We start from the raw sequence: 16,348 nt of genomic DNA on the forward strand, positions 1-16,348 counted from the left end.
TAAGAATTGCTTATAATTCATATATAATAATGGTTAGAGCATAATAAATCTACAACGTGTCAAAAAGTAATAGAAAAGAAAATATTTATTCAGTCTTGAGATTCACATTTTCAGTAAAAATAAACTTCCATTGCATTATAAAATTGACACTTGTAAAACTGTATAACCGATAACAGATAAATAGCTCCATGCTCCTTTATTCCTGCTGCATAAAAGGATATGGCATCATGACATATTATACACAAGAGCACAATAATAACAAAAACCTATACAAGAAAAATATATCCCGGTAAATCATTGGTAACTGCAGAATGTTGCATAATGTAGCTGTGCTTGAATGACGCCAGACCATAATATTGTATTGTGTAACTATTGTTATGAGAGAGCCACTCGGTTTTCCTTGGCCCATTTCCTCAGGGTCCGGATGATGTATTCCACCTGGGGGTTTCCTGAGCTGCGGAGCAGGGGCAGCACGTCTTTCAGCATCTCCCTGTTGGACGGACAGTGAGACAGGCGGTCAAATGGGATGGTAACATGATGCAGAGCTCTCACTGAAGATGGTAAACTTTTACTTTTAAGAGTAGGGTAGTACTAGGAATAGGAAGGAGTAGGAAGACGAAGTCATTGCATATCACAGGGGTTCTCTTCAAAGCACAATGAAGAATGAATAGTATTATCTTTTGTTTTATCATTCACACATATAATAACTTTATTCTGTATGGAAATTGTATGTTGTGAGAAATCTTTGAAGGACCATGAGGTACTGCACATGCACAGAAACCTTGCTGCCTTGCTTACTCGTGTGGCAGCAGTCAGCTAGCTTAATAACGCTACTCACAAATGGTAAGGCTATCTTAATAACGCTAATCACAATTGGTATCAAAGAACAACCCACACCATGCAGTCTACCACTTGATCTTAATACCCTATTCAACTTAATTTAAAACCTGAAAAGCAATGCATCTTCACTTGAATAATTTGATTCTCATAGTATTCTCAAGTATTTCATCATGAAGCCGCTTCATGTGAGCCAGTACTCTTTCGAGCCTACCTGGACTCTCTCCCAGCCAGGATGAGCTGGAAGATGCCCACGCAGGCTCCCCTCTTGCCCTCCCAGTAGTTGGAGTCGGGGTCCAGTTTCTCCAGAGCGTCAAATGCCTTGGCCGCGTAGAAGAACTGGCCCATCTGAAACACCAAGAGAGCGGCTCGATGAGCTCAAGCGGCCTCGAGAGCCCTTCAGGAGTCGCCCACATTCACAGAACCTGATTTCAGATTATTTAAACTCAAGCAAAAAGCAACTGGTTCAGGTTCGGGGCATTTATCTGAAAAGCTCTTCGTGGGGACCCTCGTTGCATTTCTGTATTGAGGAAACTTTGTGCAGTGCCGATTTCATTTTACATTCATGAATTTTGCCCGCTCAGGAGGTAGAACAGGTTGTAATGAAAATGGGGGTAGGGTTGCGGATTTCATCCTAAGCTAATGCTTAGGGGTTTATTATAGGTGTGTGGTATAACCATGGAATACAAGCCATGTGTTTGGTATCTAAGCCCTCCCAAATAGGATTATGTTTATAGTCAACAAACTAGCCTCTGAGTGACCAAAAATAACAATAATACTTAATATACCATAAGCATCAAAAAGACCTGTATGCCTCGTTCCAAGGCTATGCATAACCTGTCTTTCACTAAGCGGTGGACAGCCTGAGAGGACTTTAACGATGAGGCGGGACCGATGGAAAGCGGCCATTAAAGGGCAGTCTTGAATGAGCATTTCTCCTCTGCTTGTTTACCAAGGCGGTTGGAGTGCATAGGGCTCCCCAGGTCTGTCAGATCCATTGGACATTGGAGACAGCTCTAGTGATAGAAGGGGGGGGGGGGCTGTATTGAATAAGCCAGAGAGTGACACTGGGCAGCAGGAGTGATTTGCAGCATTGAGAACATTCTGCCTAGTACGGCGTGTTTCAGAGTAGGGGGGGGGGGGGGGGGGGGGTGGGTTGGTAAGTGTGGGAGTGATCCGATGGGTGACTCGGCAGAAGCCAAGGGGGATGACATCACCTTGTAGCAGTCGTTAGCGATGAGCTGCAGCAGAGCGAAGGCGTCCGAGGAGGTGCCCATGTTGAGGTACAGCTCCCAGGCCAACCGGCCCTTCTGGTTCATGATGTCTGGGGGGGAGACAAGATGGACGCCATGAAGCACAAACGTGAGCAAAATGTGAAAAAAAAAAATCCACCAGTATGAACTAAATGTCGACCCTAGACCATTTTTTCCTATACACAGGACCTGACGCAGGACACCATATCCAGTATATGCACTATATATTTTGTTTTGTTTTAAGTACTATTATTATTCATTATTGCCAACTCAGCATTCCTGGTTTTGTCTCATTGTATTCTCAACACCTTGGTCTTGAGGAAAGGAAACATTCATGAAAAGGGGTGGATTGGAGGAACGTACAGGAGCGTGCCAGCCAGCTCAGGTAAACGTAGTCGTTCTTGATCTTCTCACTCTGAATGAGCAGGAACACCTGGAAAACAAGGTCAGAAACCAATGGCCTGTCATACAACCCTGGCTGCGTGTCAAGGGATTACAAGACATTTCTAAAGCGTTCTCCAGGAGCAGCATACCTCCTCTGCGTCCCTGTAGTTTCCCAGGGCTGCTTTGGCCTGTGCATAGTTAAAGTTGAAGGTGTCATCGTTGTAGAAGTAGCTCTGCACGGGAAGAGAGACACAAGCACAATTCTCACACACAATCAGGCGCACACACACACACACACACACACACACACACACACACACACACACACACACACACACACACACACACACACACACACACACACACACACACACACACACACACACACACACACACACACTTCGGATCTGAAGTGGTTATTTTAAACCCGTGTGTGAATGCTCTTTTATTTAGCTCCGTCGTTACTAAGCAAACACAAAAGAAGCGCATTTCTCGCCTGGGTTATGCAACACAATGTGGGAGAGCTTTTCTTTCTGCAGCGGGCCTAACCTTGACAGAGTTGAGATAAATGAGGACGTCCTCAAACTGTCTGAGGAGGAAGAAACAGGAGGCCATGCACTGCCTTCCGGGGATGGTGTCTGAGAAACAGCAGAAAGGACTTTAGCACTCATACACAAAGGCACAGATAGACAAAACACACCGTTCATGACATAAGCTTAATGCTATCTTGATGGCGCGACCTTGCATATAAAGATGGCTTGTTCCTGAGTAAAAATCTTCCTGGACATCAAAGTTGTTCATATGTAAGACTTTTAGACACAATACACCAATATGCAAGCTAGAGGTGAGATAGAGAGTCGAGGAATAAAAAGGTTTTGTTCAATCATTCAAGTAGTACACCCCATTTTTTACGGCATAAATTGTAGTCTTTACGAAACAAATTGACTAAAACGTACCACATTCACTGGCCGACCCCCCAACCAATTGGAAAAATTGTTGAGCAATCTTCAGGTGGTCCCTCTGAAACACACACACAGACACACAGACACACACACAGACAGACAGACAGACAGACAGACAGACAGACAGACAGACAGACAGACAGACAGACAGACAGAGACACACACACACACACACACACACAGTATAACACCAGCCAATGTCTCCAGCCCAGATGTCGTTTCTCACGGTTAATTGAATAGGACTTCTAAATTAAAATCATATATTTTCAGACCTACCGAACCAATTTCCTGTCCCAGGGCAGCGTTGACCACTCCTTTCAGGATATACTCCTCGACGGGAGAAGATGAAGGTGCGTTAGTCAGGCTTGGTCTCACGTTAAGTCTCTTAACGACGGTTTGGTTCCCTAAACCTAGGACCACTGATGTTCTGGTCCAACATATCTCAGGCTCGTATAAAGCCCGTCCAATCAGGTCATTCGCTGAAGCTAGCGAGCTCGTCACATGCTTTGGGGGAGTGGCTTTGGAGGGGGGCCTTAGAGGGGAGGGATTTTTTTGGTTGGATACTTCCAAAAAGAATCAAGCTAACATTGGGTTGCCTCTCCAAATAGCCTACCCAAGCTTTAAAGGCCTTCATTGACATATTCAAATGAAACACATGACATGACAGATCCGTCCACAAACGTCATCCTTTGCAGGCTCCATTGCGTTACTCATTCTACACCGAGTGCCTCAAGCACAACTTTTTTGTGGTAGACTGCATGGTGTGGGTTGTCCTTTGATACCAATTGTGATTAGCGTTATTAAGATAGCCTTACCATTTGTGAGTAGCGTTATTAAGCTAGCTGACTGCTGCCACACGAGTAAGCAAGGCAGCAAGGTTTCTGTGCATGTGCAGTACCTCATGGTCCTTCAAAGATTTCTCAGTCATTATCAATGTTCATCGGATTGCCCTCTTTGTAGTTGTTGGAGCAAAGTACAGCTGTGGGGTTGCATGATTACCTGTGGAGTGGTGGGCACCAGGTCCTTGATTAGGTTATACGCCTCTTGGATGTCATCTGGAGGGGACAGATAAATGGACAGTAAGTTAGCAAGTTTTAAAATGGAACATCAAATTGCCTGGCTGGTAGCATTCCAAAGTGGTTGCTTTTGGCATGCCATGATAATGACTTTGTTTTGGATTTGTTGACTTTTGCTGGGTTTTTGAGTGTGAGACTTATTCATAGATTCCGTTTTCTAGAGGCCGCCATTTTCTAGCCCGCATCCAATAGGATGGGTACCCTACTATTTCTGAGTTCACGTTTCCAAGAAAATAAGACGTGACTCGGCACCTTCCCTTCAAAGGTTACCGGGTTGATAGTTGACCAAGGCGATGGGATCACGTCTATCAGATACTCTCCATCACTATAGAGTGAAGATGCCTCCTATGCTTATGCTAATATGCCCAGGAGTGGCTGTTATGGGAGGAGCGGCGCCAACACCTTGTCTGAGGTAGTAGATGACCAGGTTGAGGCGGGCTTCTGGAATCACATCGATTAGAGGAGGAAGCACCTGTAAGGCCCCTTCTCCGGCACGGAACACAACCTGCAGAGCGCGCACACACACACACACACACACACACACACACACACACACACACACACACACACACACACACACACACACACACACACACACACACACACACACACACACACACAGCTTAATCATTCCCTCTGCCTCTTATATACATACAAACAGAAAATAGAAAATGCCTTTCAGTCACTCCTGTTGTATACTCTCCGTGTTTCTAACCAAATTGTACAGGCAGGGCCATTCTCCGTCGTGACCTATATAGGCCAATAACACTCACCAGCGCTGTGTAATTATGCTTGACAACATAGGTTGTTGGGTTGTTTTGGGGTTTGCTAGGATTAAGGTCACTTGTACATTGCACATCTACCCAGTACCCACACTCATTTTACATTTGCACCGGCATTGAACAATGACACCCCGGTCAGGAATTAGGTCAGTTAAGCGGTTAAATGAAACCTTGGTAATGTTCATTGTGATTCATGGGACACACACAAACAACAAATTAGGCATTGCAACACACAAAAGTAAAGGAATAATAGGACATGCAGCCAAGCACACACTCGTGTGCAAAGCCTCACATCCCTGTAAGGAGCTTACCAGGTTGTGTCGAATAAGCTCTTTAGCAAACTCAAAGGAGCAGGAAGAGATGTCCATTAAGTTCTTCAGCTCAGCCTGGGGGAGAGAGAGAGCAAATATTACCAACAGAACCGCATCACTATAAACCCCAAAAAAGTCATTGTTGCAATCAAGCATTGAAGGCTCAAAATAGAAAAAGGGTCAATATTGAATTAAGTCTTTACCATGGCCACAGATAAATAGTTTGTTTAAATAGTTAGGGCTGGGGCTGTAGTCGTTTCTGTATTTAAGGATGTTTGTTATGATGGAGTTATAATTGGATCAATTAGCTATCATCATTAGTGGCTCTGGTTCACCTCGGCTGCCTTGCCGTTGTACAGCCTGAAGTGGTTGCAGGCCTTCAGGTTCAGGGCGATGGTGGAGTCAGGGATGCTCTGCAGGTAGACCGCCAGTACTTCCTGTGACACATCGTAGTAGTCCAGCTTGTAGTAACACAGGGCCACATACACCTTCAGGGCCAGGAAGTCTCTACAGACAAACAGGAAGCCATCAGTATAGTGGTCCAGCATGTACTAACACAGGGCCACTAAAGGGTTTGCTAAAGAGGCTAATGTAGCTAACAATAACAATGATTAGCCAATGACTAGTGTAGCAGTCATCACAAAGACAAACGAGAATAAATGCTACAAGCCAGGAAATTCCATCACAAGAGCAACTTGTGCGGTCGGTGTACAATGCATCTCGACCACACCATTACACAAGGCCACATAAACCTTCATAGTCACTTTTGCATTAAGTGTTACTGTGTGTGTGTGTGTGTGTGTGTGTGTGTGTGTGTGTGTGTGTGTGTGTGTGTGTGTGTGTGTGTGTGTGTGTGTGTGTGTGTGTGTGTGTGTGTGTGTGTGTGTGTGTGTGTGTGTGCACATGCGTTTGTAGCAGACCTGTTTTGCAGTAGGATGCGTTTGTAGATGTCGATGGCTTCCTGATAGTGGGAGCGCATGTAGTGAATGGAAGCCAGGCTCAGCTGGTCCTCCGTCACGTCCTCAAGGTTCTGGTGGAAGCCCATCAGTTTCTTCTCATCGTTGAACTAACGGCCACACAACAAGAGGAACAATCAGAAGGCATGGCTCATTGCCATGGCCTTAAAGGACAGGTCATGCAGGAATTTGGATGACAATATATTGGACGACAATACATTAAGAACGTTATATAAGAAAATTAAAATGCAAGAAAAATAAAACAAAAACAGGCGTTTAAACCTTGTGAGCCAGGTGGAAGAGGAGTCGATTCTGTAGTGGGGATGTGGGAGCTGTGTGAGAGAATACAACACGCTGTCAGTTGTCCTTGGTCGTAGGGGCCCGTATAGCTATAATTGGAGCCCTTAACGGGTCCTTCCAGGTCTCAAAGTGGGGTTCTCACCCTTGGATGCAGCCTCCTCAGCTTCCTTGTAAAGGCCCAGCAGAAACATGGTGCAGGCCAGATAGACCCACACCTCCACTGGACACTCTGCTTTCTCGCTCAGAGTCTTGTAAACCTGTCACAACAGGACAGAGACACACTCAGAGATTGACCAGGAAAACGTGACTTGGTTTAGAAAATTGAAGCATCTTAAACAACTAATGCAAAAAATAATTGTGGTCATTTTAGACTACAGACCATTTGTGTTTTCATTTTACACACACACACACACACACACACACACACACACACACACACACACACACACACACACACACACACACACACACACACACACACACACACACACACACACCTCCATTGCTCTCTTGTGATCCCCGAGATGAAACGCACAGTAGCCCATCCAAAGGTCTGCATGTTCCTCTCTCTCCCCCACATCTCTTTGGAACTGGAAGGGGACAACACAGCAAAAGTTCTGCATCAGCAACACTTGATGCCATCACTCAGCTGCTTGACTGGCAGTGGTCCAATGTGCGGTAAACCATTGGTGTATGATTCTCTACAGGTGTGTCTACCTCTAAAAGTGTCAAGGCCCCAAGGTAGTCCCTCTGCTGTAGATATTCTTCTAGGTCGGGGATCTTCTTCGTCCTACTTTTGTTTTTCTTCTCATTTAAGCCGATGGGTGCATCTCCCCCCACAGCTGGTTTGGTACGAGACAGTATCTGTCAGATTGTAAAGGCACAAGTACACGTTATGAGGACCAGCGGCCTTTGCAACGGAAAATGGTTTTCTTCCACACGTATTTTTATAACATGAGCATGGTGTTATACAACTCCCGATCGAGGCTGTTTTCTTTAATTGAACTCACCATCACGGAGTGCGTGTTTGCTCCTGCGATATGAGGGGGCGGCTTGTTGATCTCTAACCAAGGTAACGCTGTGGACACCGAGCCTGATTCTACCGATGCACGTTCGGATGCTTCTGCTTAGGCGAGCTTCACGTTTACATATTCAACTAGGCCAACCGTAGCCTTCTTTTTCACTACGCAAGTATTAAATCCACGCAAACTATCCAAAACAATATCAATCATGATTGGTTCACGTTTCTAAAAATGATAATATGATCAAAGCGACGTTATGGAGATCTTCCGGACCAGGCAACCCTTCCAAGCACCCATAATACATATTACTACTTCCGGTCATATCTTTCACAGTAAAATCAGGCAATCGTTAACTTGCTTTGAATCCTTCCTAAATGTAGCCAATTTGATTTTTTTCGATGTTGAACTGCTTAGAGAAGTGTACGACTGCTGAAAAAATAATGTTGACATAATAACATAACCAAAAATCGAACCCCTTAACAGTTTAATTTGTCAATACTTTATAACTGTCCGGGAGGAAATAAGCTTATATAATCAGCTTCACAGGGCATATTTGGCGGATGCATCATCAGTTGCTTAGCAACACTGTAAAGATGTCAATAAACTTTTTGTAAGGAATGAACCATAGACCTTTTTAGAAGTCTGATATATTTAAGAAGCAACTAGTAAACTAGTAAATTACAATACTTATATACAAATTTCTATTCAATGTCGATAGAACTGTAGAGCCCCAGTGGCCTAATGGATAAGGCACTGGCCTCCTAAGCCAGGGATTGTGGGTTCGAGTCCCGTCTGGGGTGATTGGTTTTAAATCCCAAATCCATTTCATGGTATGCTAGAATAGGATCCCCTTGAATTATCTGTCAAAATGCAACTCATCGTAATTGACGGTATTCCTACCACTTAACCTAGGGTTTAATTCATAAAAGTATTAAAGGGATGTATCAGACATGTTCATCACTTGTTGGTATTTGAAGTGAGATCCCAAACAAAATGAGACAGCTCGCCCCTACCATGTTTCGTGCATCCAATAAAACTCATGAACGCAGGGCAAAACCCCACAACACCCATCCCTTGTTGATGATTGGATAACTATTTATTACGATCTTGGAGCATAGGCCGACTACAGAGACGGGCAGGCAGCTAGCGGATCGTGGGCAAAGATCAGATTAATCTAATCATTTGTTTCGGCCAAGAATCACTGACACAAGCTTTAAGCAAAATACAGGTTTTAAATAAACCCACATCCCATGCAAACATTTGATGACTCGCTGTTTAAAAAGCCAAACTAATACATTATGCAGACTCATTACAAGCAAAGTGAGATATTCCGAGCCTTTATTTGTTATAATTTTGAAGATTATTGCTTACAATTTATGAAAACCCCAAATTCAAAATCTCAGAAAATTAGAATATTGAGAAAATGTTCCATATTGTAGGCTCAAAGTGTAACATTCATTCCAATCAGCTAATTAATCCAAAACACCTGAAAAGAGTTCCTGAGCCTTTAAATGGTCTCTCAGCCTGCTTCAGTAGGATTCACAAGCAAGGGCGTAACCACGCATTCTTTGGGGGGGTCGTGTCCCCCCCAATGTTGAGAAAATACTAACCTGTCCCCCCCAATATACAGCAGGTTAAAATGTAAAATATATGTTCTCTTTTTATGAACCCTGTCAATGGATCGGTCTCTTGTTAAGTTATGTCTTATTTATTTTCAATTTATTTCCGTTTGTTGAGTGTGTGAATCCCCCCTCCTAATTGTACACTTGTGCGATTTAGTTTGAAACCGCCTCGCGACTTTCTGCGTTGTCATGGTTACCCCACGCTCTTTCTTCAGTGAGAGCCAAGAAAGTAAAGTTGAGTAATGGAGGATTTGAGGTTACCTAAAAAGCAGAAGAAACTGGACCAACAGCCAAGCATACACAGTTTTTTTTCAGACAGTAAGTAACTTGACAGGCATGCTGAAAGCAGTGGCCAGACAGGGACATGCTCTGGACATGCAGGTGATAAGGTGAGAATTTTGAATATGAGACTAGACAGCCTTACAACATTGTTTATAACCTGGGCCTACATGTCAGCAATACATAAAAGTAGCCTACTTCTAATACAAGCAGAATATATAGACCTAAATGATCACGAAGGTCAGCCACTGTTCTTCTGATAACATAATGACATGTGGTCATGGGTATGTGGTATTTTTCCATTGGAAGCTATCCTTTTTGCTACAGTACTACTGGAAGAGCATAATTGTAATTGGTAGGTGTGTTTAAGGTCAGTAAGCAGCTAACCAAAACAAAGTGTGTGTGTGTGTGTGGGGGGGGGGGCGGGGCAGACATTACATTATTACACTATTCCTTTAGATGTGAATTCAAATGGTCAATGTAGTCCTCGAAACTATGTTCTAAATGTCCACATTTTCATAAATAAATATAGAATTGTAGGCAATGCACTTAACAAATAATAATAAAAAATTGGACCCCCCCAATGTCTAAACCATGGTTACGCCCTTGTTCACAAGCATGGGGAAGACTGCTGACCTGACAGTGGTGCAGAAAACCATCATTGACACCCTCCACAAGGAGGGAAAGCCTCAGAAGGTAATTGCAAAATAAGTTGGATGCTCGCAAAGTGCTGTATCAAAGCACATTAATAGAAAGTTAAGTGGAAGGGCAAAGTGTGGAAGAAAAATGTGCACAAGCAGCAGGGATGACCGCAGCCTGGGGAGGAGTGTACGCAAAAGCCCTCACGCAGACAAATCTGTGAAATGGGCTTTAAATGTCGTATTCCTCTTGTCAAGCCGCTCCTGAACAAAAAACGTCAGAAGCGACTTACCTGGGCTAAAGAAAAAAATAACTGGTCTGTTGCTCAATGGTCCAAAGTCCTCTTTTCGGATGAGAGCAAATTTTGCATCTTATTTGGAAACCAAGGTCCCAGAGTCTGGAGAGGCACAGAATGCGTGATGCTTGAAGTCCAGTGTGAAGTTTCCAGTGTTGGTTTGGGGAGCCATGTCATCTGCTGGTGTTGGTCCGCTGTGCTTTATTAAGACCAGAGTCAACGCAGCCGTCTACCAGGACATTTTAAGGCACTTCATGCTTTCTTCAGCGGACCATCTTTATGGGGATGCTGACTTCACCTGCCCACACTGCCAAAACTATAAAAACCTGGTTCAATGACCATGGGATTACTGTCGTTGATTGGCCAGCAAACTCGCCGAACCTGAACCCCATAGAAAATGGCATTGCCTAAAGATGAAAGACACGAGACCGAACAATGCCAAAAAGCTGTAGGCCGCTATTGAAGCATCCTGGTCATCCATAACCTCAGCAGTGCCACAGGCTTATAGCATCCATGCCACACCGCGTAATTCATGCAAAAGGGGCCCAAACCAAGTACTAAGTACATGATTATACTTTTCATAGGGCCAACATTTCTTTATTTAAAATCCTTTTGATTTCATGTAATATTCCAATTCAGAATTTTCATAAGCTGTAAGCCATATTCAAAATTATAACAAATAAAGGCTTGGAATATCTCATTTTGCATGTAATGAGTCTACATGATGTATAAGTATGACCTTTTAAGTTGAATTACTGAAATAAACGAACTTTTGCACGATATTTTAATTGTCTGAGTATTACCTGTAATTACCCTGTCCCCTGCAACAAATCTGTCCCTCTACTTACTGTAACAGAAGACCTTTATAGGCCCTTCCCCAGCATTGGAATACTACTCAAGCTTTCCATTATTAAAGCAGAGGGTCAGCATACTGATGAAAGACGAGAAGTGTCGGAGTCCAAATGTTTATTGCACAGATTCCTTTACAGTGTAAGCACAAGCAAGCCTTTATTGAAGAGTTAAGACCACTCCGAGGCGGCGCCGCCCCAGTCGGAAGCCTGGGCAGTGGGAGCAGCAGACCAGTCCTCAGTGGGAGCCTGGTTGCTCCAGTCCTCTGTTGGAGAGACGAGTGGAGAATTAGGTCATGCCATAGGAAAGACACTGATGTTCTGAACGCAAAATGGAGTCCTAGCTCAACCTCTACATTAATGACTCACCGGTAAAACCTTCTGCAGCGAGCTTCACAGGGGCAGCTAGGGGATCAATAAAAAAAGAATATGTAGTCAATTCACTGGACATATCCACCATGAAATTGAGAGTTTGGCAAACCGGGTCAAAGGACATGCACAGTCAGTGAGGCTCACCTTCCGCCACCCCGGGGAACTGTTGGATGGGCACAGAAGGCACCTGGACCCCCTCGGACCAGTCCGCCGCCTCGGGCTGGACCTGGTCCACTGCTGGGGCGCTCCACTCGCCCTGGAACTCCTCCTTCCCCACGGCCTTCTCCGCAGCGGCCTGCTCCTCCTTCTCAATCTGTGGGGACAACGGCACGGCTCAGGAAACGCATGACCCAAGGGAAACCCCCCCCCAGAGCGGCTTTAAGCACCAGACATCTGGACGAAACTGCAACAGTATGACCCTTGCAAGCCTCACCTCCTCTGGGTCACGGTAGAAGTAGAGGTCCGGCATGACGTCCCAGGTGTGCTCCCTGGAGATGGTTCCCCTCATCCGGAGCACCTCCCGGGTCAGCATCCACCACATCAGACCCACCGAGTGGTGACCCTGTAACGGCCATTAGGATCAACAGGGGTACAGCAACTCTACAGAACGAAACACAGGGCCCTCCTAGACCACGATGGTCTTAAAGAACATTCATGAAGAGACTGCACTAGCCCAAACACGTCATCATAAGATGGGATGGGTGAGGTGTGGCTCGGGTCACTATCAAACGACCATTCAGCGGGCGCAGCCCTCGTGGTTGTCAGCGAAACCCGGCCTGGTTTCTGTGGCACACTTCCGACACCCAGACACTGATGAAGCAGTGCAAGGCTTTAATTGTGTGCGGTGACCCTTCAATTTTAACAGCAGAGATTATAAATGGTCTGAAGTATTTGAAATGAACCGTCTTTCAGGTCGCTTTGCATGCACGTGTAAACTGAAAATTAATTGGCCTGCTTTTATTCAGAATCGTCACTGGAGCCCAAAGCCCACCTTGTTATTGCATGGTATAGCGATGTCCACATAGCGCAGTGGAGAGTCAGTATTGCACAGGGCAATGGTCGGGATGTTGACGTAGGAGGCCTCAGTTAGAGGCTGGTGGTCGGCCCGGGGATCCGTCACGATCAGGAGGCGGGGCTCTCTGAAGGCCGCCTGGATCTGATTGGTGAAGGTACCGGGGGTGAAGCGGCCGTGGAATGTCGTTGCACCGGTAGCTGAAGCAAACTTCAGCACAGCTCTCTGCAGGGAAGAGGTTAGGAGAATATAAGACCAGGGCAATAAACATTCTAGCATATTCTTTCTGATATAGAAACAGCGCATCCCAGGAATTTTCTGCTGAGGCAACGAAGAGGTGTGGCTCGGGTCACTATCAAACGACCATTCAGCGGGCGCAGCCCTCGTGGTTGTCAGCGAAACCCGGCCTGGTTTCTGTGGCACACTTCCGACACCCAAACACTGATTGATCAGTGCCGGGCTTTAATTGTGTGCGGTGATAAATAATTGAAAAAATAAGACGGCAAGCAGGATCAAATTAAGGCTTGGTTTTAAGTCAGCCATGAACAGCGGACGGCTTGGCTGGAGCCCCTTTACAGAACATCCGATAAGCCCAATCGTGCAATGAACCTACACCTACAGGGCTTGTGAGAGGTTCTTCCATCAGCAGGTGTCCGGCTGTGGTCTCAGTTAGCCCACCTGCCCCGTGTTCCGGGAGGAGATGACGCAGATGTCAGCCGGGTTCTCAATGGCCACGATGGCCCGAGCGGCCAGCAGAAGTTTCTCCCAGGTACGCCTCAGGTTGATGATGTACACTCCTGTAGGTCAAAATAACATTAAAAAAGGGTCCAGCATTCAAAGTTTGGTACTGATCAAGAGGTAAACATGTTCATTTATCCGTCAAACAAGATGCATAACTCGGGCCCAGCGACATAAAGGGCTGATAACGCAGAGTAAGGACAACGCAGACGCTCCGACGCAGTCATCAACCTGTTTTAGTTCTGCGTCGGGTTTTTGTGAGCGTACCAATCACAGCCCATGCTGCTGCGACTCCTCGACGGAAGTTAAGAATTTTTGGGAGGCGCACGTCAGGCCCTTGCGACGGACGCAAGGACGTAACGGGTCCGTAACCCCCTTGCGTTGCGTGAACGTGGGACCATAATCATCCATTAAAGTCAGAGGCAAAAAATGATATACATTATATCCCAGGAACTTCCTCTTTAGGCAATGGAAGACGTGTGGCTCGGGTCACTATCAAACGACCATTCAGCGGGCGCTGCCCTCGTGGTTGTCAGCGAAACCCGGCCTGGTTTCTGTGGCACACTTCCGACACCCAAACACTGATGAAGCAGTGCAAGGCTTTAATTGTGTGCGGTTATAAATAATTGGACAAATAGGACCATTGATAGTCGGTTATAAATAATTGGAAAAATAGGCCAATTAGGACCATTATAGTCATTCACCAGCTTCCACAAAATACTGAACTCACCTGTTCAGAGTTCATCTAGACTCTGAATAGCCAACCATTCCAAGCCTCCCTCTATTGTATGTTGTACGCCATGGCACTTAATGTACAAACTTAATGTACTGTATGTTATTCATAATACTTATTGTGTAGCATCTGCAATAGCTAGCTATCACTGCTGTATAAGTGGAACGGGTTAATCTAGCGATTATTAGTACTTGCACATGGTTCTATGAACATTTTCTGTACAACACCGATATATTGTTTCACTTATGATAACTACTTATTGTAAGTCGCTTTGGATAAAAGCGTCTCCTAAATGCCCAAAATTAAAATGTAAAAATTATATGTAGCCTACTAACCATCGCTCTTTCTCTTGTACACATAGTGCTCCATCTGGAAGTCCATGTTGGTTCCTCCCAGATGTGTTCCTGCAGCCAGGAACTTGAGCACATCTTCCTCCTTCATTTGAAGGACATCCAGACCTCCGGACATCGTGACGGCTTTCCCTGCGTTACGAGTTTAACGGGAAAACTACAAGGAAAAATAGGAAAGACAAAAAGCTGATCAGAAAGATTTCTTGATGGTGCATCCTCTGTAATTTGTTTTTTAAAAAGGAAGCTATGAAATAAAAAGAACGTTGACAACCGAAAGCTTGCGATCGCCCTTCCAATGATTCGGGATAACAGAGTATAATTTGTACCAGGATACGTTATTATTAATGGGATGGTTGAGATGTGGCTCGGGTCACTATCAAACGACCATTCAGCGGGACGCAGCCCTCGTGGTTGTCAGCGAAACCCAGCCTGGTTTCTGTCGCACACTTCCGACACCCAAACACTGATGAAGCAGTGCAAGGCTTTAATTGTGTGCATTTACCCTACCATTTTAAGAGATTACCAATGGTATATCAGCTGTAATTTGTTGGTAAAAAATAAGCTATACCTGGCCATATGATTAAATTGTCAACCACGAGGTTGTATTAGCCCGACGCCATAAGGATAATTACGCCGCATTGCCAAGCCTACGGCGTGTGCCTCGATATCAGAGTGACTCGCTTTAAGGCAAAGTGGACATTATTATCATTGTAACGATATACATTTTATCTATCTAAATGTACATTTAGAGAGTCCAGACGGCAATTTTAAGTTAGAATTTCATAAATTTGGAGCTCACCACGAGACAACGCCGTATGGAGTTCTGTACCGCAAGGTAAAAAGAGACCGGATGCGGAAACTACGTCATTGATATTGATGAGGGTGTGGGGGGGGGGGGCTCTGCCGGATACAGTGGAGGATCCCCAGAGCCATAGAGACAGTCGAGAAAAACAGTCCAGGTTCTTGAGCTGCCCAGTGACATCCAACTTGAAGTAATTTACTTGCAATTTTATTCACATTTGAAGAACAAATTGGCCTGGGTGGGCTTGGAAACATTTTATCAGCATCTCTTACCAGGGTACCCCAAATTGACAGCACTGGCTGCAAAAGTTTTGTGCATGTTTGGGAGCACTTAAACCTGTGAACAAGCTTTTTCTCTAATGAGCATGAATAAAGACATAATAAAACAAGCATGCACTTCAATGACATTCTAAAATTGGCAATTGCTCAGGATTTGACACCTAATATTGATGCACTTGTGAATGAATGAATGAATGAATGAATGATCTTTATTTGAAAGAAAGTACAGGTACATACAGGTAGAGCGAAGTTTGGGAGAGCTCCCCCTTGGTGCTTAAAAAAGAGAGGACAAGGAACATAGTTTGATAAAAAACAAAAACAAATAGTTAAATACACATCTAATATAAATATAACTAAAACTGAGTTAAAGTGCAGTTGAATGACTTGTAAACATGATAACCCAATATTGCACAAGTGAGTCCTTAGAAAGTGAGTGAGGCAGGTAGATAGATGGTTCACAGTAGGGAATTGCACAGTTCCCTAGTAGCTGCCACGCT

General features: G+C 44.8%; 2 protein-coding genes and 1 non-coding gene across 5 annotated transcripts; 1 reads left to right on the forward strand and 2 right to left on the reverse strand.

The window, feature by feature from the left end:
* Positions 1–67: 67 nt before the first annotated feature.
* ift56 (intraflagellar transport 56) lies at positions 68–8,192 on the reverse strand. 2 transcript variants are annotated; one of them, XM_030350669.1, is made up of 18 exons: positions 7,872–8,192; positions 7,579–7,725; positions 7,359–7,451; positions 7,004–7,118; positions 6,844–6,893; positions 6,526–6,671; positions 5,941–6,112; positions 5,606–5,680; positions 4,915–5,017; positions 4,436–4,491; positions 3,713–3,763; positions 3,431–3,494; positions 3,024–3,112; positions 2,624–2,707; positions 2,454–2,523; positions 2,055–2,161; positions 1,052–1,185; positions 68–490 (listed from the first exon to the last, which is right to left on the reverse strand). In XM_030350669.1, exons 1-18 carry the CDS (start codon positions 7,872–7,874, stop codon positions 376–378), a joined length of 1,674 nt encoding a protein of 557 aa, XP_030206529.1. In that variant the 5' UTR covers positions 7,875–8,192; the 3' UTR covers positions 68–375. The 2 variants fall into 2 exon arrangements, with proteins under 2 accessions (XP_030206529.1, XP_030206528.1); XM_030350668.1 differs by having other exon boundaries at positions 3,713–3,766.
* A 418-nt stretch (positions 8,193–8,610) lies between these two features.
* trnar-ccu (transfer RNA arginine (anticodon CCU)) lies at positions 8,611–8,683 on the forward strand. The gene has a single exon. It is a non-coding gene; the product is annotated as a tRNA-Arg (tRNA).
* Positions 8,684–11,669: 2,986 nt separating this feature from the next.
* On the reverse strand, positions 11,670–15,656 carry LOC115540823 (40S ribosomal protein SA). 2 transcript variants are annotated; one of them, XM_030352402.1, is made up of 8 exons: positions 15,571–15,656; positions 14,757–14,928; positions 13,629–13,747; positions 12,930–13,175; positions 12,372–12,500; positions 12,083–12,251; positions 11,936–11,971; positions 11,670–11,832 (listed from the first exon to the last, which is right to left on the reverse strand). In XM_030352402.1, exons 2-8 carry the CDS (start codon positions 14,887–14,889, stop codon positions 11,738–11,740), a joined length of 927 nt encoding a protein of 308 aa, XP_030208262.1. In that variant the 5' UTR covers positions 14,890–14,928; positions 15,571–15,656; the 3' UTR covers positions 11,670–11,737. The 2 variants fall into 2 exon arrangements, with proteins under 2 accessions (XP_030208262.1, XP_030208261.1); XM_030352401.1 differs by having other exon boundaries at positions 11,936–11,980.
* Positions 15,657–16,348: the final 692 nt, after the last annotated feature.

This window comes from Gadus morhua, chromosome 3, assembly GCF_902167405.1.
Source record: "Gadus morhua chromosome 3, gadMor3.0, whole genome shotgun sequence".
NCBI classification, from domain to species: domain Eukaryota; kingdom Metazoa; phylum Chordata; class Actinopteri; order Gadiformes; family Gadidae; genus Gadus; species Gadus morhua.